The sequence below is a fragment of the Urocitellus parryii genome, chromosome 6 (assembly GCF_045843805.1).
Source record: "Urocitellus parryii isolate mUroPar1 chromosome 6, mUroPar1.hap1, whole genome shotgun sequence".
Taxonomy (NCBI): domain Eukaryota; kingdom Metazoa; phylum Chordata; class Mammalia; order Rodentia; family Sciuridae; genus Urocitellus; species Urocitellus parryii.
Window position 1 is genome coordinate 177,477,350 of NC_135536.1, and position 19,636 is coordinate 177,496,985.

The 19,636-nt window shown below is 47.0% G+C and overlaps 2 protein-coding genes across 2 annotated transcripts; one reads left to right on the forward strand and one right to left on the reverse strand.

Moving 5' to 3' along the window:
* Nucleotides 1-1,974: 1,974 nt before the first annotated feature.
* C6H20orf173 (chromosome 6 C20orf173 homolog) lies at nt 1,975-2,847 on the reverse strand. The gene is given in 2 exon segments (XM_026383339.1): nt 1,975-2,089; nt 2,561-2,847. Coding segments are annotated over 2 exon segments (402 nt in total).
* A 1,945-nt stretch (nt 2,848-4,792) lies between these two features.
* Nucleotides 4,793-18,663, forward strand: Ergic3 (ERGIC and golgi 3). The gene is made up of 13 exons (XM_026383306.2): nt 4,793-4,966; nt 5,103-5,173; nt 5,293-5,380; nt 5,563-5,682; nt 7,995-8,088; nt 9,205-9,370; nt 9,513-9,570; nt 16,217-16,248; nt 17,071-17,167; nt 17,245-17,309; nt 17,972-18,108; nt 18,199-18,254; nt 18,443-18,663. The coding sequence occupies exons 1-13, from the start codon at nt 4,879-4,881 to the stop codon at nt 18,520-18,522; spliced, it is 1,152 nt and encodes a 383-aa protein (XP_026239091.1). The 5' UTR covers nt 4,793-4,878; the 3' UTR covers nt 18,523-18,663.
* Nucleotides 18,664-19,636: the final 973 nt, after the last annotated feature.

A 19,636-nucleotide genomic window follows, 5' to 3' on the forward strand; every position in this document is an offset into this window, starting at 1 on the left:
AACTATAGGCAGATAGGGTGTGGCTGGAGAAGCAATGGCAACTGTAGGCAGATAGGTTATGCCTTTGGGGGTTTATATCTTGTCTTTGGTGAGCGGAACTCTTTCTCTGCTTCTTGGTTGATATGTTCTGAGCTGCTTCCCTCCTCCCTGCTTTTCCGCCATGATATTCTGCCTCTCCTCAGGCCCAGAGTTATGGAGTTGGCTGAACTGGACTGAACCTCTGAAACCATGAGCCAAAATAAACTTTTCCTTCTCTAAATCATTTGTGTCAGGTCTTTTGGTCACAGTGATGAAAAAAAGCTGACTAAAACAATGTTTATGTGGGCAGAGGGTCTTCAGTCCAGGGAAGACAGAGAATTGGAACTGAGACCCCTAAATGAACTGAGAACCTCAAAATTCTGAACCTTCAGTAAAAAGCTGGGCTAGAAAATACCTTGCCCCCTCACATGGGTAAAGCAAGGAGGCTGGCTGGTTTAACCTAATGATGAAAGAGCCTCCCTCACACACTCTGCATGGAGTTGGGTCTAAATTTACACCTCCTGTACAATCCAGGGGATCAGACAGAGCAATTACCATAAACATGGCCCCTTCCTTCCCAGGCACTGTGCTGCCAGAAACAGAATCAGGCTAGAATTTTATTCAGTACCAGACTGATCTCCATACAATTTCCTCTTGTTCTTTACCCCCTGTAAGTTTCTGCAGTCTCCATGCCGCTGCTGCAATCTAAAGCCTCCCCAGCATTCAGTTCCAAAGGAATAGGACCTGTGTGGTCTCAGCTGGGGGCCACGTATGAATGGTGAGCTTGTACAGCACACCCTATCTGGCTGGCAACTTCCGTTTCTGCTTCTGTACTCTGCATAGACGGGATCTCTTGGGGGCCACTGGTCTGCTTGTTATTCTTTCAGCAACAGGATGGCTTTCTTTGCTGTTCTGATTCAAATCCAAACAGGGAGGGCTGATGGATAAGACAGGGATGTATGTGTCAGCAGCCAGAATCTGTCCTTACCCCACCTCCCCTCATTCAACATATAGAGTGCAGGATCTTTGGAGAACAGGAAGGAGAATGAAGCTCATTACTCCAGGGAAGACAGATTCTAGACATGGTAAAATAAACAATATCAAAAAGTCCCCCTGGGGGCTGGGGTTGTAGCTCAGTGATAGAATTCTTGTCTAGCATGTGTGAGGCACTGGGTTCAATTTTCAGCACTGCATATAAATAAATAAAAGTCTATTGACAACTAAGAGAAAAACAAATCAAGCAGGCATTAAAAAAAAAATCACCCTGAAACCCCAAATGGACCATCAACTAGCTTAGCTGCTTCCCAGGACACTGGAGGAGGAGAGGATTCCTCCAGGGAGGTAAGAAAAGGGAATTCCAGGCAGAAGGTACAGCCTATGGGGTAGCCTGAGGTAGCTACTATATTTGGGGGAACCCAAGAAGCCTAATGTGAGCACCTGGGAGAAAAGAGACAAGGAGGTGGATCAGACTATGCAGAATCTTGAATATCAGACAGAAAACTTTAGACTCTATGCTGAAGGGAATGGGGAACGGAAATTTTAGGTGATAAAAGTATAATTTCATGTCTAGGCACAGGTACACAAGGCCAGAACAGAGCCATGAGCCTCAGGATTGGATACTGACTGGTTTTCCAGCCAGTTGCCCTCTTTTACCTGAGGGAGAAGGGCGAGGGCTGGCCTGAGCAACCCATAGCCACAACCTTCTATTTCCCTGCTCTTCACATTCAATTATCTCCCACTCCCCTAGGGAACCAGACCATCTTCCAAAATGGAGGTGGTAGAGTTTCAGAAAGCTCCTGAGACTTGGGAAAGTCCTGCAGGTGCCCACAGTAAGCCAGAAGAAACTTTCTCCAGAATCCTTCTGCCTTCCCCTGAAGTGACTTCTCTTCACCACCACACAGACTATCTGTATACCTTGTTGGTCACAGCATTTGAAGTCCCAGATAGTTCAGAAAGTTATAGCAGCTGCTTCCAGGAACCCTGGTCACTGGCATTGCTGGGACAGATGAAAGGTCCTGTGATTTGGTTCCCCATATCTGCCTCAAGGTCCTGCACAGGAGCCTGGTTCATCCTGGGAAAGAAAGTGTAAACTGACAGAACCTAGGATAGACCTGTCACCCTGCTTGCTGCCCTTTCCTCAGTACCCAACTGAAGACCATGCAGTGTTGGTCAGTGTTGCTGAGACCAGAGCCCAGTGGGATCTGTGAGTCCTCCACAAAGCACAGATCCAACAGAAATCAAAATGTAAACAAGGGTCTGGGAATCACTTTCTATAGCATCTTCCATACTTTTCCAAGCTTGCTCACTGAGATTATGTCCTGGTAATAGCAGAAGGAGGAAACTGGTATCAGCCTGGGCCAGATATCAGTGGAAGGAAACAGGCTTGAGTAGGTGAGACCTGCAGCCAGAAATCAGGGATTGAGGCTGAAAGGAGGGAAATGCATTAAATCAGGCTGAGGGCAGGGGTTTGGGCCAGAAAGAGATAAGCTAGGCCTGGAAGGAAAGGGGATAAATCAGGACCCAGTGCCAACCACTAATTAGCCATCAGAGAACTTTTGTCTTTGTCAGATACCCTGTGGTCTTTTCATGACATGCTTCAAACCAGCTCCATTCTCTGACTGTGTGGTGACAGGAGGAGCAGCTGAGGTTCCCAAATAGGCAGCCACACTTCCCGAATTTAAACCAAGAGCAGTTGCGATGCCATGGTATCAGGTACATCCGTTTCTCCTGGGATGATGATTCAGCTGTCAGATCCAGGTAGGAGATCACCAGCCACAAGATGAACACCCAGAAGACCCAAAGGACAAAAATCTTCCAACAGTGCTTCATGTCTGGCCCAGGAAATGGCTCACATGGCAAGCAGTAGACTGGCTTCTGTCACCTGGAGGGATGTGGAACTGAGGCTACAGATAGCACTTGCATTCCTCTGACCTGTTGGCCACCACAATTCCCCGGCCCTCCATCCTCCACCTCTTTCCACCTTCTCATGTCCTACCTCCCCATCCATTTGCTCACCCCAAAGAGAACTCTGAGGGGACCTGAGATGGAAAATGCCAGAACAGAGAGATAACATAAGTTGGTGTCCCAAATGCATCCCACAGAAGGAAGGATTATCTCTCAGTGTCATCAAAGTACACATTGTGACCTCCTTCCTATAACCTGCCTAGAAAAAGTTACCACCCTATCTTCTCTCTAATGCATATTACATTGAGTATAAGACCCACAGGGAGAGAAATGACCATGTCTCTGTCTCTCTCTCTTTGATGGTGCTAGGGATTGAACTCAGGGCTAGGCAAGTGCAAGTGTTCTACCACTGAGTCATACCTTCAGCCCATGTGTCTCTTCTTTTTCTTTTCTTTTTTTTTTTTTTTTTTTGTTTTTTGGCACAGGGGATTGAACTCAGGAATGCTTTACCACAGAGCTACATCCCCAGTCCTTTTTATCTTTTTTGCTTTAAGACAGGGTCTCGCTAAGTTACCAAACTTGTCCTTGACCTTATGATCCTCCTGCCTCAACCTCCTCCTGTCACTGGGATTACAGGTGTGCACCACCACATCCAGCAATGTCTCTTCTTTCAGTGGACTTCCACTTACATGTCTCAAAATCATCTCACCTGAACAAGTCTGAGGCCAAACTTGTGATTTTCCCTACAAACCAATCCATTCCCAAAATGTCCCTATCTCAATGAATGGTCCCACCATATCCCCTATATGTGTTGGAACCTTAATTCCTCAGTGCTGCAGTGTTGGATGGTGAACCTAATGGGAGGTGTTTGGGCCACGGAAATACAGCCCTCATGAATGGAATAGTGCTTTTCTCTCAGGAACAGGAATGGGTTAGTTATTGTGGGAGTTCAATCCCTTATTTTCTCTTATGCACATGCCTTCTCTCTTCCAACTTCTACCATGCTATGAAACAACACAAGACCTTCACTGGATGCAACTGCATAATCTTTGACTTCCCTTCTCTGAGAACCATGAGCCGAAATAAACCTCTTTCCTTTATAAATTATCCAGGTATTTTATTATAGCAACAGAAAATGAACCAAGACACCCAATTACTGAGCCAGGAGAATTGCTTGAGTCCAGGAATTCCAATCCAACCTGGGCCACAGTGATACCCTGGGTCAAAAACAACAAACAGGGATAGTGGCACATGCCAGTAATCCCGGTGACTCGGGGAGGCTGAAGCGGGAAGATCGCAAGTTCAAAGCCAAACTCAGCAATTTAGCGAGACCCTGCCTCAAAACAAAAATAAAACAAAAAGGACTGGGGAAGTGGCTCTGTGGTTAAATGCCCCTGGGTTCAATCCCTGGTACCGAAAAAACAAAAACAAAAAAAACTACGAGGACTGGGAAGTAGTTCAGTGGTAGAGCGCTTGCCTAGCGTCCGTAAGTGCCTCGGTTCAATCCCCAGAATCACATAAGGGGGAAAAAAAAAAAAAGTAGTTTGACCTAAGAAAAAGCGAGGCGCATTTTACGCATTAGTCATTAAGGCGGTATTACTGTACGAACTGCAATAGGAAGCGGGAGTTGAGCGCCACACCACTCGAAGGGAAACACTCGGCGCATTTCGGCACAAGGCAAGTTAGGGCGGCTATTGCTGTGTTTCTAGCCCGCAGACACCTCCTCCTAGTCCCTCCCGGACCCCACACGTGGTCTCTCCAACGGTGCATCGGCGCGAGGGGGCGTGGCGGCATAAGTGGGCGGGACGAGCTGTCAGAACGCGGGCGAGGGGTGGGGTCATCATGAACATTTGCTGCGCCTGCGTAAGGAAGCGAGGAGGCGTGGCTCCGGCTCCGGGCCGGAAGCAGGAGGCTGCAGAGGCGGGCCGGCTGGCGTCCCCTTTCCGGCCTGTCCCCATGGAGGCGCTGGGGAAGCTGAAGCAGTTCGATGCCTACCCCAAGACTCTGGAGGACTTCCGGGTCAAGACCTGCGGGGGCGCCACGGGTAGGCGGCAGCAGGGCCAAGGTTGCGGGGAGGGGGTGTCCTGAAGCTTGGCCCTGGCGCCTGGACTCAGACCGGCCTGCTTGAGTCTGAGGGAGTGGCACAGAGGCCGTTCTGACCCTCACTCTTCGCCCTGCAGTGACCATCGTCAGTGGCCTTCTCATGCTGCTACTGTTCCTGTCAGAGCTGCAGTATTACCTCACCACTGAGGTAATGGGTGGGGCCTAATAGTGGGCGGGGCTTTGCTTCCGAGGGGTCGGACCTCTATAGGTGGGCGAGGGGAAGGAGAGTCATGGGGCCAAATCTAACTGAGATAGCGCTTGCCCCAGGTGCATCCTGAGCTCTACGTGGACAAGTCACGGGGAGATAAACTGAAGATCAACATCGATGTACTTTTCCCACACATGCCTTGTGCCTGTAAGTATCTCATCATAGGTGAGGGTTGCAAGTCCCATGGCTTTCAGGGTGGCTTCCAGATTCACACTTCCAGCCTTAGATTTGTACTGGACCCCAGGACAGCCTCCTTCTCCTAATCCATTTCTGCCCCGAGACAGGCTGTTTTCCCCCAAACCCAGACCTCCACTCCTATCTGCTTTCAGATTTGAGCATCGATGCCATGGATGTGGCTGGGGAACAGCAGCTGGATGTGGAGCACAACCTCTTCAAGCAAAGACTAGACAAGGATGGCATTCCCGTGAGCTCAGAGGCTGAGCGGCATGGTAACCAGGGGGGTACTGGGTCTCAGATCCCAGAACTAGACATACCCAAGCCCCACAAATATGGCCAGGCTGTGACATATTAAACAGTTAATATCTGAAAAAGTCAACTGGCTGGCTTAAGGTCTCTTAGCTATTAAGAGTCAGTGAATTGAAATCCAGGCTTCTAATCTCAAGCTAGTTGAGTAGGGTAATTTACCTGGCTATCATTCTCTGCTTATTGTAGTTTGAGTAACAGAAGCTTGAGGATGGGTGTTATGTACAGTTGTCATGGTGGAACTCCTTTAGATAAACCTGAGCTTCTCTTGAGTGTTTGCTTCCCTATCCCATTAGCTGAATTCAGTCCTTAATGCTCTTCCCTCTTTGGAATGCCTGTGGCTTGGTTAGGAGTCTAGGTTCTGCCTGGGTGAGGTCATGGGGATTCAGACCTGTAATCCCAGTGATTCAGAAGGCTGAAGCAGGAAGATTGCAAGTTCAAGGCCAGCCTCAGTAATTTTGCAAGACTTTGTCCCCAAAATTAAAAGGACTGAGGATGTAGCTCAGTGGTAGAGTGCCCCTGGATGCAATCCCCAGTACCCAAAACAAAATGAAAACAAAAAAGAGTATAGGTTCTTCAGTCATATTGCTGGGTTTAGATCTAACTTGTTTCTTGAAGAATGTAAGCCTCAGTTACAAAGTGGTGATAAAAAGTAGTATCCATCACATGGAATTAAAAAGAGCAAATAAAGTACAGTTGGTTCCCAACTTGTGATAATTCAACTTAAGATTTTTTTGACTTTCTGGTGATATGAAAGTGTCCCATGCAAACATTCTGTTTTTCATTTTCAGTACAGCATTCAGTGAATTAACTTGAGATAGTCAATACTTTATTACAAAAAAGACATTGCATTAGATGATTTTGCTGAACTGTAGGCTAATGTAAGCATTCTGAGCATGTTTTATGTAGGCTAGGCTAAGCTATGATGTTCTGTAAAATATCAGATATTGAAATGCATTTTCAAGTTACCATTTTTCGGGGCTGGGGATGTGGCTTAAGCGGTAGTGCGCTCGCCTGGCATGCGTGCGGCCCGGGTTCGATCCTCAGCACCACATACAAACAAAGATGTTGTGTCCACCAAAAAAAAAAAACTAAAAAAATAAATATTAAAAAATTTTTTAAAAAAGTTACCATTTTTCAGCTTATATAATGGTATATTGAATCATAACGCCATCGTACATTAAGGAACACCTATAATATGTGTAAAATGCCTTATACAGAATGGGTGCTCCACTTTTAGCTTCCTTTCCTTTATCAAAGAGGGCTCCCTAAATAAGTGTTGTTGGCCAGCCTCAGTTCCATCTTCATAGAATCATTGTGGGGATGAAATGAGATAATGTATGTAAAGTGCAATGACTCTGTACCCAGTTACCTTTTAGTATTTACCTTTAATATTTTCTTTTTAGTACAGGGGATTGAACCTGGGAGCACTTAACCACTGAGCCACATCCCCAGTCCTTTCTTTTCTTTTTTTTAAGTTGTGATGGTTACAATGCCTTTATTTTGTTTATTTATTTTTATTTGGTACTGAGGATTGAACCCAGGGCCTCACATATGCTAGGCACTCTACCTCTGAACCACAACCCCAGCCCCCCAGTCCTTTTTTGTATTTTATTTTGAGACAGGGTCTCACTGAGTTGCTTAGGGCCTGAGTTGCTGCGCCTGGCTTTGAACTCATGATCCTCCTGCTTCAGCTTCCCAAGCCGCTGGGATTACAAGTGTGGGCCACTGTGCCCACCTCATGTTCTTACTATTTATTATTTTTATTAAAAGACTTATTATGTGTATAGAAATGTTTAATGTTGGGGCTGGGGTTGTGGCTCAGTAGTAGAGTGCTTATCTAGCACGTGTGAGGCCCTGGGTTTGATCCTCAGCATCACATAAAAATAAATAAATAAATAAATAAAGGTATTATGTCCAACTACAATGAAAAATAAATATTTTTAAAAAGAAATGTTTAATGTCTGATCCAAATGTCTGTACTATGTAAATATCAGATCCTTTCCAAAAAAAAAAATATTTTTGTAGTTGTAGATGGACAGCATGCCTTTATTTTATTTATTTATTTTTTATGTAGTTCTTAGGATCAAACCCGGTGTTTCACACATGCTAGACAAGCACTCTGCCACTCTGCTACAGCCCTGGCCCTTAGATCCTTTTTTAACTTGAATTATTATCATCCCTCTAGCCAAAGGACTCATACAGGAACTAGGGCTATAGATGTCAACTTGTCTGCCTTCAGCTGATGCCTCTGCCTCTGCCTCTGCCCTCCCCGTAGAGCTCGGGAAAGTTGAGATGATGGTGTTTGACCCGGATTCCCTGGACCCCGATCGCTGTGAGAGCTGCTATGGTGCTGAGTCAGAAGACATCAAGTGAGCAGGACTCTGGGGGTGGAGAGCAGGCTTCCCATCAGGTGCTGTCTGTTAATCAGCCTCAGCCATGGTCAGACTGTAACAGGTGGGTGGTCGAACCAAGAGTCTAGAAGGGGACAGAGTGCATTCCTCAAGTAACTAATGCTCCGTTAGCAGGCCCTCCCTGGAAACTGCAGATCTAGAGATGAAGCTGAAGAGAACTACTTCTCAGCTTAGAGAAGTAGTTCACAGGTGTTCTCCAGAAGCCAACTACCTGGTTTCCATCCCTGTGGCCTCTGGCCAAACCATGTCACCTTTCTATGTAAAGCATAATAATAACACCCTCCTGATAGAGAAGTGTTAAAGATTAAATATATATTGTATGTAAAGCATTGAGGTAGAAGACCTCGCCTAGCTTATTAAGCCCCCAGTATATGGGAACTGCTGTGGGGCTTCCCAGGTCCTGAGCCTGGAAAGGCTAACTCAGCTATTCTAGGGTGAAACCTAGGAATATATTGCTTTTTTTTTGGTATTGAGGATTGAACCCAGAGGTGCTCTACCACTGAGCTACATACCCCATCCATTTTTATTTTTATTTTGAGACAGGATCTCACTAAGTTGTTTAGGGCCTCACTAAATTGCTGAAGCTGGCTTGGAACTTGTGATCCTCCTGTATCAGCCTCCTGAGTTGCTCAAATCACAGGCATGTTCCCCTGCACCCATCTTGGAATATATACTTCAAAGTTATTTTCAGTGGGAGACTGTGGGTCTAGCTCAGTGCCTCTCATGCACGAGGCCCTTGAATTGAGTCTACAGCACTACAAATTTTTTTTTTTTTACCCACTGTGGTAAAATACATGTGACACAAAATTTGCCATTTTAACCATTTCTAAGTGTACAGCTCATTGCTCTTGAGAATATTCACAGTGTTGTGCAGCCCTCACCACCATCCGTTCCACAACAGTTCATCACCCCAAACAGAATGGGAACATGTATTTTTAACACCTGTTGCCAGTGAGGAAACATTGGAGGATGTTCAGTGGCCAGCAATGAGGCTAGCAGAAGCTTCACAGCAGGCAGACCTTCTCAGCGGCCAGCACTGGTCACGTTCTTCACCCCACGCCCTATCTCCTATAGGTGCTGTAACACCTGTGAAGATGTGCGGGAGGCGTATCGCCGTCGAGGCTGGGCCTTTAAGAACCCAGACACTATTGAGCAGTGCCGGCGAGAGGGCTTCAGCCAGAAGATGCAGGAGCAGAAGAATGAAGGCTGCCAGGTGTATGGCTTCTTAGAAGTCAATAAGGTACTAGGAGGGATCAAGGCACGGCAGGGTAGCTGGGCTTAGCTGTGCTGGGAAAGTTGCTCCATGAAGCAGGGGCCCATGCAGGTCCTCAGCAGGCAAAGGGAGAACACAACTGGAGAATGAGAGAAAATATCCCCTACAGGTTGCCGGAAACTTCCACTTTGCCCCTGGGAAGAGCTTCCAGCAGTCCCATGTGCATGGTGAGTGATCCTGTATCACCGGCTGGGGAGGTTTTAGACCCTGGACACCCTTTTGGTGTGTTGGAAGTGCCCCTTACATGCCTCATGTTCTTTTGTCTTTGGTCCAAAGCAGGCTTTTCTTCATCTCAGGACAGCAGTTTGGCACAGTGGTTAAGAGCACAGGCTGAGGAGCCAAACTGCCTGGGTTCAGATGTGAGTTTCAAACCTTACTGGCTGTGTGACTCTGAGAACATGCCTTAATCTTTTTGAACTTCAGTTTCCTTCTTGATAAATTGATGATCATAGTACTTATCCCACAGGGCATTGGTGCAGGTTAAAAATACAGGGGCTAGGGGGCATATGTAGCATAGTGGTGGAGCACTTGCCTATCATGTGCAAGGACCTGTGCAATTAAAAAAAAAAAAAAAAAAAAAGACTAACACAGGGCCTGGCTTGTGGTAGGCAGTTGTTTAAATGGTAGCTCCCAATGTCAGAAGACCTGTGTGTGAGGCTCTGGGAAAGCAGAGCAGGGTTAGAATTCAGATTCTTTCACTTTTTTTTTTTTTTTTAACCATACGATTTATTTTTATTTTTTTTAGTCATATGTGATAGCAGAATGTATTTTGACATATAATACATACATGGACTGTGCATACATCAATCATATTGTCTATTCTGCTGCTCTTCCTATCCTCCCTACTCCTCCCCTTAATGTGACACACTTTTTTTTTCTTTTTCTCATCACAACATCATATATGTATTCACTTTTTTTTTAATGAAGTTGAATATTTTATTATTTTGTTCCAAGCTGTTGTTTCAGTGTGTAAAAATAGCACCAGTAAATACAGTATATTATAAAATTAAGACAGTATTGTTTTTCTGACACTGTGTAACATGCACTTTCCTCCATCTCAGTTTTTTCCAATGGAAGATCATTAAATATAATGACACAAATCCAGGAATGGATATAAGCAAGTTACAATATTATATTAGGCTTATAAAAAGGTTATCCTTGAATTATATACTTTTTATAAATAGTTTTTACCACAGATAATTTCAGATTCAGCCTAAAGCATACTCTAAAAATCATAAGGAATTGTAAAAAAGATTCATATTGTGTTTATTGACATTTATTGGGAAGTTAAGGGGTATCTTCTTCCAGTAGCCGTGTTGAAAGTAGTTTTTTAAGTTTTCTGTCCATCACTAATTTAAGACAGCAGCTGAAGTTACTCCGCACCGGTTTATTTAGGGTGCCATTTTTACTTCTCAATAGATTTTATTTTGCTCATTAGGTCATCTAGTTCTGAAGGGTCATTCAGTGTCATCTTTATCAGCCAACCATCTTCATAACAAAATTTGTTCACAAGCCCTGGGTTTTCTGCAAGTGCCTCATTAATTTCAGTTACTTCTGATAGAGGAGAATAGAGTTCACTGGCAGCTTTCACACATTCCAAAGCACCAAACTCATCTCATTTTTTTATTAAAAAATAAAAAAATTTTAATAAAAATTAAAAAATAAAAATTAAAAAATAAAAATGAAAAACATCTCCCAGAGCTTCCTGTGCAAAATCAGCATTCATACTATTCCAATACCATTTTCTGTAGTAATCCATTCGTGTTTCTCAGTGAATTTATGCACAGAGAGCAGAGAGGTCCGGTACGCAGTGTCTGAATGGCATCTGCCCTCACCGGCCAAGTGCAGGGCTGCTCACTGCAGCTAGCACACTCTCAGCACCATGTTCGCACGGGTCCTCTTCCACATGATATGAGCTGTGTCATGTATGGGAATTATGGAGCCCTGCTCAGTTTTTCTTCTTCCATCAAGGGAGGCAGTAATGATGCTAATACCTCCCTCACAGGGATGTCAGATGAATAAGATTTATTCTCATTCATTTATTCATTCATGCAGTCACTAAATATTTAGTAGTCACCTCCTGTGTTCCAGTTGTTAGTGTTGAGAATGTGAAATGCTAAAAATACAGCAGTCAATAAGAGCCTAGTCCTAGGAACATTCTAGTAAAGAAACAGTAAACAAGTATGAAAAATGTATGGTATGTCAGATGCTATTAAGTAATATAGACCAAAACAAGGCAGGATAAAGATGATCGGTGTGAAAGTTAAGATGGGGTAGGGTGCTCTTTTAATTAAGGTAGTCAAGGAAGACTCTCATGAATTTACTGTTGAGCAAAACCTGAGGAAGGTGAGGGAGCCATTCCAAGCAAAGAGAACATTAAATATAAATCCCAAAGGCAAGAATGTGCCTTAAAATGCAAGGTGCAGTCAGGAAGTTAGGGTAGCTGGAGCAGAGGATTGTAGTTAGATACTGGGTAAGAGAAGTAAAAGGGCCATGCCATGTAGGGTATGAAGAGGCATTGTAACTGCTGGTTATGGTGATGCATGCTTGTAATCCTAGCAGCTTAAGAGGCTGAGGCAGTAGGATCGCAGATTCAGAGCCATCCTCGCAACTTAACAAGGCCCTAAGCAACTTAACAAGACCCTGTCTCAAAATAAAAAATAAAAAGGGCCACGGATGTGGCTCAGTGGTTAAGTGCCCCTGGGTTCAATACCTAGTACCAAAAAAAGGTGGTGGCAAGGAGGGGAGCATTATAGGGATTTTGACTTCTATGCTGCATGAGATGGGAAGCCATCATAGGACTCTGGAGAAGTCCATGATCTGGCTTGACTTTTAAAAGGTAAGTAGTACTCTTGAAGAAGATTGTAGGAGAAAGAACAGAATCAGAGGCCAGTGAGAAGGCCATTGCAGTCATTAATCCAGGCAAAAAATAATAAGACTTGGCTCAGAGCAGCGGTAGAGGTGGTAAGAAGTAATTGGTTCTGTGAATGCATCTGTGTAGATGTTGAAGGTAGAACTGAGAGGAGGTGCTAATGGATGTGATGGATAAAAAACAGAATTGAGGATAACTCCAGTGTTTTTTGCCTAAGTAGTAGGAAGAATGGAGCTGCCATTTAATGAGCTGAAGAAGACTCAGAGGGACAGGTTTACTTTGAAACTGAGGGGTGTAAAGTAGTATTCTGCTTCTGTCATGGTCAGACTAATAGGATTTGAGTGTCTTTGTAGACACCTAGGATACCAGGACCCCGAATTCAGGGAAAAGGATGGCCTTGAAACGCAAACATTTTAGCCATCAGCATACTTAAAGCCTTGAGACTTCATGAATCACCTTGCAGGTGAGGGTAGTTGGGGAAAGGAAGAGCTTGAAGGGTGAGTGCCAGGCCTCCTAAGTTAGAGGCCAAGGGAGGCCAACGGCATCCTTAGAAGCTAAGGGCATCAGGAACCTTAGGAGGAAACTGGGAAGAATCACTGGTGAGGTAGGAATTCAAGGCAGGAGAGTGGCATTCTGCAAACCAAGGGATGGGTGTTTCAAAGACTGTCAGATACTTCTGGATGTCAAGCAAGAATTGAATATGTCATGGATAACGTGGCCATCCCTTGTGGCTTTGACAAAACCATTGGGCACAAGGAGAGATGTGAGGGGATTTGGAGCAAGTGAGTGTAGATGAGCCTGTTGTGGAGTTTGCTCTGAGGGGTGGGGAGTGTGAGCTGTCATGAAGGGACATATGGAGCAAGGGAGGGTTTCTAAGGTGGGTGGTATACAGAATGATAATTGAAAATTATCAATTAAGGACAGTAGGAGTGATGCACCAGAGATTAGGGACAATCCCTGTAGTGAAGTCCTCAAGGAGAAAGAAGACAAGAGTGTAGCGCCTTCAGCATATGCAAAGACCAGATGTGGCATCTGGAAGAAAGCACACTCTAGGTATAGCAGGGTGATAGTAAGGGTGGTGGAAGCACATGGACAGTCTCTTCTGAGTGAATCTTTTTCTTCATGATGTAGAAAGTAAGGTCATCAGCTGAGGATGAGGAGAAAGGGAAGGAGAGAGTGATTTGAGAAAGAGGAAGGGTATTAGTGATCATGTTGGGGTGGGAGAGAGCATGCTGGGGGAGGTTGGAGCTGGGTTTCGAAGCATCCCAGGGCCCCCTTGGAGTTGGGCCAAGAGTAGCATGTGAGACCTGTCAGCATAGCTGTCTGGCTCTTGGTAGATGTGTGAGGGTGGGCTTAGAGGAGACAGAGTATTGGTATTACCTAGTGTTTGGTATTGCCACAGGCCTGTAAAGGCAAGGGATTCAAGTACATGTAAAGAAGGATTAGTGAATGGGCTGGGGCGCACTCATTGGTAGAGCACTTGCCTAGCATGCGTGAGGCTCTGGGTTCAATCCCCAGCACTGCAAAACAAAACAAAAATTCCTAGTGCAGGACCACAGGACCTAAGCCAGTAAAGAAGGGAAGCTAAGACATGGGAGCAGGAATGGAGAAAAAAGCCGGAAGCCAGGGAGGAGGCAGGGGAAGCAAGGGACTGGAGGTCCTTGGTGTAGTTGCAGAGAACTTGAATTCAGGGTACTAGAGGGAAGGAATGGGGAAATAAAAGTTGTTGGTTGGTGCATGGGGTGCTTAAAATTTAAATTGCAAAGGGGTGTTCTTAATGATAAGGTTTGGGGAATGGCCATTAGATCTGGTGGCTCAGGCAGGTGAAAGAAGACCAGGAAGAGGAGAATGCCCTGGAACTTGGAGGCCAGGATATTGGAAGTCTCATAGATGTGGTGTGAACATCACAGAAATTGTGATAGGGGTAGCATAAGAGAGGGACAGGCAGTTGCTAAACCACTGAGAAATGTTGGGAGAACTGTCCTAGGAGTTCTATGGAAATTCACAACTAAAACAAAAAGGGATGGGTTGCTAGGAGCTTGAAAGCTATGGGGCTCTAGGTCACATCAAGGGAGAGTGACTGAGGGACAGTAAAGAGCAAGAGAGACCTCTCTTTAGGCCAAAAAGGGAATGGGTATGGGAGACAAAATAGTCACTAACTGAGGTGATTCCATGTAGCTAGTACCTTGAAGAGAGAGCTGGGCAAGGGGGTGCAGGAAGACAGGGCATGTAGCTTTGGTGGTGAGCATTTGCCTAGCATGTGTGAGGCCCTGGGTTCCATCCCCAGCACTGCAAAACTAAATTGAAAAAGAGTGAGGGGACTGTGTAGAGGTTGAAGCTGGGTATGCTGATGACTGAGTAATGGGGACCCAGTGTAGGGTATAGATGGGTTGAGAGTCAGGACCACAAAGGGATATACAAAGCCACCTGGTAAGAAGAGTGCAGGGCATGAGTGAGCACTGAGCTGCTCCAAGTGACTGAGGTAGGCAGGAGAGGTCCTCGGCAATAGCCCTGTAGGTCTGTTAGTCTGTGGGGTGAGGCCAGGCATGGGGAGGGTGGGTGCAAGTGGGTCTGAGGGACCCTGCAGAACTCTGGAGTACCCTTTCTTAGGGGAGGGTGGCTCACTAGGATTGTAGGAAGGTGATCAGTGAGGAGTTGTTGGCACAAGGCCTTGCAAGTACTCAATAGGAGGTGGTGCCTAGAAGGCAGTAGCATTTCTGCTTGTCTACAGGGGGCTATTGTCAGAGTCATGGACCCCAGGGCAAGGGTTGCCTTAAGCATGGATGTTCAGACACAAAGTTGTAGTTGCCCGAGGCCAGAAATCTACCTGAATTGAGGCCTGGGAGCTACTTTCTGACATCCTTGTGGATTGGGGAATGGAGTATAATATTACACTATAAAATTCACTGAGTATTTTCCCATCTTTCCTAGCCTTCAGGACAGCCCTTTGCAGAGGACACACAGGTTCAGGATGCGCAGTGTTTTGTCCAAGGTCACACAGCTAGGAAAGTGGCTCATTGGACTCTAGGTCTTTTGTTCTTCCTAGGCCACCATACTTCTCTCCCAAGCCATCTTGCTCTCTTCTGTGGCCAGGGAAGGGCTCCCTTGAGAAAACAGAAAGAGACTTGTTAGCTGAGGCCAGACCTTGTTGCTGAGGCAGGAATATTCTAGTCTTCACCACTTATCTTGTTCCATAGTTCTCACTGTGAAGCTCTGAATTTGTGTTCTCTTCCTCCCTCTCTCTCTCCCCTTCCCTCCCCCATGCTGCAGTACATGCTGTGGAGAGTAAGTGGCCCTGTCCTCCAGGGAGGCCAAGCCCCACTTCTGAGGCAGCCTGTCCTCCTAAGAAGGGGGGAGGTTTGGATGGGTCTGGGATTGGGGCCTTCTCTGGCCTGCCTGCTGGGTGACTATAAAAAGCACTAGGACATATCTTTGAGGGTATGATTCCTTGCAGCAGGAGGGATTGGGGGTTAGAGGGCAGGAAGAACTTGTTCTGAAACAGTTGGTACAGGGTGCCCATGGGATCCTTTTGGGGAGCTTGGAGGGGAATCATGGAAAGAGCTTAGCATTCTCAGGTCCCACCTCACTTTGGGTTCAGTAATTTGCCATCAGACTAGTTCATGAGAGACTAGTCAGTGGGTTTTGTTTCCTGAGTCGTAACTGGGCCTTAGCAGTGAAGGCCTCGAGTTCCTGTGTTTGTCAGGGAAGAAACAGGGTCTGTGTTCTTATGGCCCCTGAAGAAGGTGCAGACTCACACAGGCCCAGGGCAGACCCTTTCTGTGTCCTTAAACAGGACCAGGAGGTGCCAAGCTGGGTTAGGGGTCAAAGAGCATCAGACAGGTCATACTCCAGAGGGAGGAGGGAGGAGGCTTGAATAAGGACTGAGTGGGCTGGGAGACCAGTTTGCTCCCCTGAATGACCCTTTCTCCCTTCTCTCCTAGTCCATGACTTGCAGAGCTTTGGCCTTGACAACGTATGTACCAGGGGACACCATGGGGGTTGGGGGGTGCGGAGACTGGCTGAAGCCTTCTTTTCTCTGAGGCAGGCACGCATCTAGAGAACAATATTCCCTGTTGGTGGGATCCTGTTTGTGGGTCTCAGGGTTGAATGAGAGTGGGACACTGAGATCTGAGCAGGCCAGGGGCAGGGAAGAGGGTGGACAGGAGCATCCTAAACTGAGGGAGCCTCAAGACAAAGTTAGGAGGGTGTGTGGTGCTTGTAAGTTACCGCAAGGGCAGCTGTGGGCGGGGAGACTGGGGGAGTCCATGGGACCAGAGCACACAGGACTTAGAGGCCACACTGAGGTGTCTGGTCTTTCCCCTAACAGGGAAGCTGTCGGCCTTCCTAAAGCAGGGTAACATATCAGATTTGCATTTTTAAAAGATCTCTCTTGTGGCTGAGATACAGGAAGGGAGCTCACCTGAAGATCAGTGGCCTCCAGTTCAGGCCTTCATGGCATAAGGCCTCCAGGAAAAGTTTGCACCTGCCATGCAGAGTCAATGCCTGGTCTGAGTGTGCCCACATGTGAGTGAAGCCAGTACCCTAGACTTGAACCCTGGGAGCCTGTGTGGACTGTGGGAAGAAAGGGTTCTTAGGTAGGAAATGGGAGATGTCTGTCTCAGAAAGGTTTCTTTCCTTAAGGCCATAGCTTCTCCCAGACAGAGCCCTCCTTCCCTTCATCCCTACTTTCCCCATCTGTACAGACAGACCCAGGCATCCCTGTCTGCTAGTGTAAATACAGAGCTTGGTATGGAGTGCGGACTGTCAGGGACTCAGGCACTGATGTTGCTTGCAGATCAACATGACCCACTACATCCAGCATCTATCATTCGGGCAGGACTACCCAGGCATTGTCAACCCCCTGGACCACACCAACGTCACTGCACCCCAAGGTACTAACCTGGGAGGTAGTCCCCTGCCACCAAAGCTCTGCCTGGAACACATGCCCAATGCTTTCTTCTCCCTGCAGCTTCCATGATGTTCCAGTACTTTGTGAAGGTGGTACCCACAGTGTACATGAAAGTAGATGGGGAGGTGAGTCTGTGGGAGTTCAGATATCATTCTCCTGCTTGGTGCCAAGCATTGAGATCCTTCATTTAGCTCCTTCACCCTGGAAAGTCAGGTGCTCCTCTTATCACCATATAGTGGTTGAAAAACTGAGACTCAGAGGGCAGGTGACTTGCCCTCATAGACAGAGTTCAGGCCTGAGCACTGCTGGGTTTCAAAGCACTTGCCCTTTCTACCACCTAGACTGCCTCCATCCATTCCTCCAGTGCCTGCTGTCCCTCTGGAGTCTGTCCTGGGCTGGGGGTTGGCCAGGCCAAACCTTCTGAGGCCCTGTTCCATTCCTGCTGTGAACTGTGGAGCAGCCTCTCTATAGAGTGGTAAAATGCAAGGGGCTGAGGAGCAAGGAAGTCAGTCCCAGCTTTAGGATTGACCTTGAGAGTTTTTTCTCATCCCTGGGCCTCCACAAGATATAGCTGGGATGGGTAAACTGTAAAGAGCTGGTGGCCAGAGTGGAAATTGGGATGGCAAGGCAGGACCAGGAGTCTGGCTAGTCCCTGTGCCTTGCAGTGTTGGTTGCCCATGTGGCACCTCATTTTCTCCCTGTGTGTAGTCAAGGGAGGGGCAGGAGCGGGAGGGTTGGGAGCCAGATTATAGACCCAGCTCTGGCTCTGGCTCCCTTCCCACCCCAGGTGCTGAGGACAAATCAGTTCTCTGTGACCAGACATGAGAAGGTCGCGAATGGGCTTCTGGGTGACCAGGGGCTCCCTGGAGTCTTCGTGCTGTACGAGCTCTCACCTATGATGGTGAAGCTGACAGAGAAGCACAGGTGAGGGTAGGGGATGGGAGTGGCCAGGCCTGGGCCTGTGGGGCCTGTGGGAGTAGAGTGCCCACTGAGTCCACCTACTCCCTCTACCAGGTCCTTCACCCACTTCCTGACAGGCGTGTGTGCCATCATTGGGGGCATGTTCACAGGTAGGAAGTCCCAGGGAGTCTGGGGTTTGGGGTCACGGAGTATGAATTCTGAGTGCCCCAGGTTTGGGTTGGGGAGAAGGTGCACCTTAAGAGCCAAAGGAGATGCTTGCCTTGGCCAGTAAAGTGACAAAGCCCACAAGGTTGAGGCAAGGGTCCAGCTAGGCCAGAGCAGCTTTTGTCTCTCCCAGTGGCTGGACTCATCGATTCACTCATCTACCACTCAGCCCGAGCCATCCAGAAGAAAATCGACCTAGGGAAGACGACGTAGTCATTCTCTACCCAATTGATTCCTCCCTCTTTCTCCTGTTTCTCCGGCCTGTGATCATAGCCCCCAGTCTCTCCCACCCACACAGCCCTCACCTAACATTCATCCCTATCCCCAGGTTGATAAATATTGATTGTGATAGTATTTGCTTGGTCTCCGTGTGATTCTTGGGTCTGGCTGTAACCTGGGACTGGTCCCTCATCTTAACTATGTCATGACTGACAACTCGAGGCTCAGATGCCCTCTGGGAGCCCCCACATGGGCACATCCTGGCTAATAGGGTTTATTCGAACCAGATTGATGTGTATTCCACAGCCCTGTCCTCAGTCCTTCCTCTGTGATCAGATGGACCTTGCCAGGGTGAGTGTCCTTGGAGCCACCATGGTCCCCAGGCTTGTGACCCCAAAACCACTAGGCTCAGTGTGGGTTGAGGTTTGCCACATGTTGACAGCTAAAGCTGGGGCTGCTTCCTGCAACCCTGAATTTAGCCACCTGATCCTATCATGCTCACAACTCTGTTCTGGGCCAAGGCCCATGAGGGCTCTTGGCCCAGAGAAAAGTCCATCCAGGTCCGTTTAGGAAGTGAGGAGCAGAGGTGGCAGTGGCTATTTGACTATCTTGGAACAGGACCAGCACCAGACCCCTGGCTTGGGACCTAACCAGGGCTTCCCATTAGAACCCTTTCAACATGTGGAGAACTGTGGCCCAGAGACTTTCCCACAGTCCATGGACCCAGCGATGGTAACCACCAGTCAGTTCATCAGGTCATGTATTGGGGAGTTTCAATGTAAGACTGTAGCAAGGCGAAGCAGAAAACAAGGGCAAACAATGGTCTTTTAATCAGCTTTTTCATTGCTGTGACTAATAGACCTGACAAGAACAGTTTTATTGGGGGCTCATGATTTCAGAGGTCTCAGTTCATAGACAGCTAGCTCCATTCCTCAGGGTTAGAGGTGAGGCTGAACATCATGGCAGAAAAGTGTGGTGAAGGGAAGTGGTTCACATAATGATCGGGAAGCAGAGACTCCTCTTGCCAGATATAAAATATATACCCCAAAGGCACACCCCAGTGACCCACCTCCTCCAGCCATACCCTACCTGCCTTTAATTACCACTC